The 3,905-nt window shown below is 40.3% G+C and overlaps 1 protein-coding gene across 1 annotated transcript; it reads left to right on the forward strand.

Annotated features, from left to right (window-relative positions):
• Window positions 1-739: 739 nt before the first annotated feature.
• EAH_00055440 (PBS lyase HEAT-like repeat domain-containing protein, putative) lies at window positions 740-3,772 on the forward strand (the record flags this gene model as incomplete). The annotated part of the gene is made up of 4 exons (XM_013397681.1): window positions 740-1,035; window positions 1,596-1,701; window positions 2,650-2,954; window positions 3,331-3,772. The coding sequence occupies 4 exons, from the start codon at window positions 740-742 to the stop codon at window positions 3,770-3,772; spliced, it is 1,149 nt and encodes a 382-aa protein (XP_013253135.1).
• Between the last annotated feature and the right edge of the window lie 133 nt (window positions 3,773-3,905).

Consider the following 3,905-nt stretch of genomic DNA (forward strand, 5'->3'; position numbering starts at 1 on the left):
GTTGGTGCTGCTGCTGTTGGTGCTGCTGCTGCTGCATGCACGCATGACGTCTGTTAAGGGAAGAAGGAGTAGGAAGGAGAATCAGCAGCTGCAGCAGCAGCAGCAGCTGCTGCTGCTGCTGCTGTTGCTGCAGCGCATGTGTGTGTGTGTGTGTGTGTGTTTGGGATCAGATCCAGGTGTAGAGACACCTCGTCAGCTGCCGATGTATTTTGTTGCAGCACAGCAGTCAAAGTTGCTGCTGCTGCTGCTGCTGCTGTTGCTGCTGCTGCTGTTGCATGCGCAAGAGCAGCAGCAGCAACAGACAGCAGCCTGAAGGGAAAGGAGTTATAAATGAAAAGAAGGTTAACTTAATTATTTTGTTTAAATTTGTTTTATTATTTTGTTTTATTTAAAAAGAAGAATAGACAATAAACAGCAGAAACAAAAGAAGAAGTGCTGCTGCTGCGGTGTCTGTACACCACAGGGCCCCAAATATGTCGATGCTGCATGCGCAAGCCTTTGTTCTTCTTTTCTTCTCTCCCTCTCTTTGTTTTAATTAATTAATTAATTTATTCAATAAAAAAGTAATAATAAACACCCAAAGGAAGACATAACCAATTGGACAGAGCAGCAACAACAGCAGCAACAGCAGCAGCAGCAGCAACAGCAACAGGAACAGCAGCAGCAGCAGCAAACTTGGGTGTTATATTATTGTTTGTTTTATTATTTGAGTATTTTTTCTTTTAATTGTTTTTTGAAGATGGCTTTTGAGGTAGCAGAAGAGGAGACAACAGCTGCAGCAGCAACCCCAGCAGCAGCAACAACAGCAGCAGCAACAGCAGCAGCAGCAGCAGCAGCAGCAGAAGGCGAAAGTAGCAGTTTTTTCTCTCTTCCTTCTTTAAAAGAAATAGAGAGAGACCTTAAAGACCCTTCTGCCTCCATTTGCTTAAAAATGCAGCACTTATTCTCATTAAGAGAGCATGCAAATGAAGAAGCAGCACAACTATTAATTGCTGCTCTTACAGATAGACAAACTATTGACTCCGTCTTGTTTCGGTAAATTGTTTGTTTGTTTGTTTGTTTAATTAATTAATTGTTTGTTTATTTATTTGTTTATTTATCTGTTTGTTTATTTATTTATTTGTTTATCTGTTTATTTATTTGTTTACCTGTTTATTTATTTGTTTATTTGCGTAATTATTGATTTGTCTAATTAATTGTTTATTTATTTGTTTATTTGTTTTATTTATTTATTTATTTATTTATTTGTTTTATTTATTTGTTTGTTTGTTTATTTATTTGTTTGTTTGTTCGTTTGTTTATTAATTTATTAGTTTATTTTAATTTATTTATTTATTGATATTTTTCTGCTTATTATTATTATTTTATTGTTTATTTGTCTATGAAGATTAAAATAATAATAAATTGTTGTTTATAAAAAGTAACAGTAATACATTATTTATAAATGCTTATAAATAATAATAATAGTATTTATTAATGTTTATAGGTAATAATAATAATAATAATAGTAATAATAATTAGCACTATTATTATAATATATTATAAATAATAATAATTTATTTATTTATTTGTTTGTTTTCTGCTGGGGTGTACAGACATGAAGCTGCTTACGTCTTAGGTCAATTGAAGAGCGTTGCTGCAGTTAGCTTCTTAGAAACAACTTTGAGAGATAAAACAGAAGATGAGATGGTTAGACACGAGGTAAGCTAGCTGCTGCTGCTGCTGCTGCTGCTGCTGTTGGTGGTGGTGGTGTTGGTGGTGGTGGTGTTGATGCTGCTGCTGTTGCTGCAGCAGAAGCAAAAACAACAGCAGCAGAGCAGCAACAGCAACAGCCGCAGTAATTAAGAGAACTGCCTCAGCAGCAGCGACAGCATAAACATCAACAGCAGCAGCAACAGAAACAACAACTGCACCAGCAATAACAATAGTAGTAGTACCATCAACAGCAATAGCAGCAGCAGCAGCAGCAGCAGCATTATCACAATGTATATCTCCTTCTCCTTGCGCAGCAATGATGAATGCATGCCTATGAATACCAAATAAATAAATAAAATAAAATAATAAAATAAAATAAAATAAAATAAAAAGGTTTCTGCTGTATGTGCACCGCAGGCAGCGGAGGCCCTCGCGGCTATCGGCTCTCAGCAATCTCTTGATACAGTAAAACAATGCTGCTGCTGCTGCTGTTATTGCTGCTGCTGCTGCTGCTGACGTTGTTGTTGTTGCTGCTGCTGCTGCTGCTGTTGCTGCTGCTGCTGTTGCAGTCTGTCTTTAGTGCTGCATTAAGTAGCTGCAGATGTTTATGAAGCATTTGGGGTGTATGGGCAGCTCAATATATTAATTAATATCTTCTACGACCTCTGTTTGTATGCATCTGTTTACATATATATATATATATATTATAAACATATATATATATATATATTATAAACATATATATATATATATGTAAACATATATATATATATATACAAACGTATATATATATATATATACATATGCTTGTCTCTATGCACGCCTATATATATGTCTATTTATAAATAAATAAATAAACATATATAAACATATATATATATATATATATTTATATAATATACTTAAATAGATTTGTTTAAAGAGAGTATATTGCGTCTGTGTATTTGCGTTTAGCTGTCTGCCTATTTGAGCGATGAAAGCTCAGCAGTGAAGGAGACGTGTCTGCTTGCTGTTCATAAGCTGCATGCTGATCAAAAAGCAGCAGCAGCAGCAGCAGCAGCAGCAGCAGAGGGAGCAGCAGCAGAGGGAGCAGCAGCAGGAGCAGCAGAAGAAGCAGCAGCAGCAGCAGCAGCAGCAGCAGGAGGTCGTTCTCGTTTTAATACAATTGACCCTTCGCTTCCTTTTGCTGAGTCCACTGCAGCAGATATTCCGAAGTTAGCAGCACTGCTAAATGATAAGACACAAAACCTCGCATTGCGGTATGCTGCTGCTGCTGCTGCTGCTGTTGCTGCTGCTGCTGATGATGCTGCTGATGCTGCAGTTGTTGAAGCTGCTGCTGCTGCTGCTGCAGTTGCTGCTGCTGATGCTGCTGATGCTGCTGATGCTGCAGTTGTTGAAGCTGCTGCTGCTGCTACTACTGTTGCTGCTGCTGATGCTGCAGCTGGTGAAGCTGCTGCTGCTGCTGCTGCTGTTGTTGAAGCTGCTGCTGTTGTTGCTGCTGCTGCTTCTCGTGTTCCTGCTGCTGATGTTGCTGTTGCTGTTGTTGCTGTTGCTATTGCTGTGTTTAAAAGTCTTTGTCTCCCTTATTGTTATTTTATTTTTGTTTATTTTATTTGTTTGCTGTCTCTGTTGCAGCTACCGAGCCCTCTTTACTCTGAGGGATATGCAGGAGCCTGCTGCTGTTGCTGCTGTTGCTGCTGCACTGCAGCAAGACAACAGCTCGGCTTTGCTGCGGCATGAAATTGCATTTGTCTTAGGACAGATTCAATTCCCAACAGCAGCAGCAGCAGCAGCAGCAACTGAAGGAGAGGAATCAACGAGTGCAGCAGCAACAGCAGCACCAGCAACAACAACAGCAGCAGCAGCAGCATGTGCTTCTGCTGCTGCTTTGCTGCAGTGTCTAGACAACAAAGAAGAACATCCTATGGCTCGTCATGAGGCAGCCTTAGCGTTGGGGAGTTTAGCAGCGCACGCAGCAGCAGAAGAGACTCAATTTAACCCTGCTGCTGCTGCTGCTGCTGCTGCTGCTGCAGGCGAGCGCTGCAGCATCCGCCATGCGGCGGTGGAGATGCTGTAAGGAAGCAAATGCTTTTTATTTGTCTCCTTTTGCTGCTGTTTCGTTTATTGTCGTGCCTCTGTCTCTCTTCTGCTGTTGCTGCTGCTGCTGCTGTTGCTGCTGCTGCTGCTGCTGCTGCTGTTGCTGCTGCTGC

The sequence above is a fragment of the Eimeria acervulina genome, genomic scaffold, assembly GCF_000499425.1.
Source record: "Eimeria acervulina Houghton genomic scaffold, Eah_scaff1099, whole genome shotgun sequence".
NCBI classification, from domain to species: Eukaryota; Apicomplexa; class Conoidasida; order Eucoccidiorida; family Eimeriidae; genus Eimeria; species Eimeria acervulina.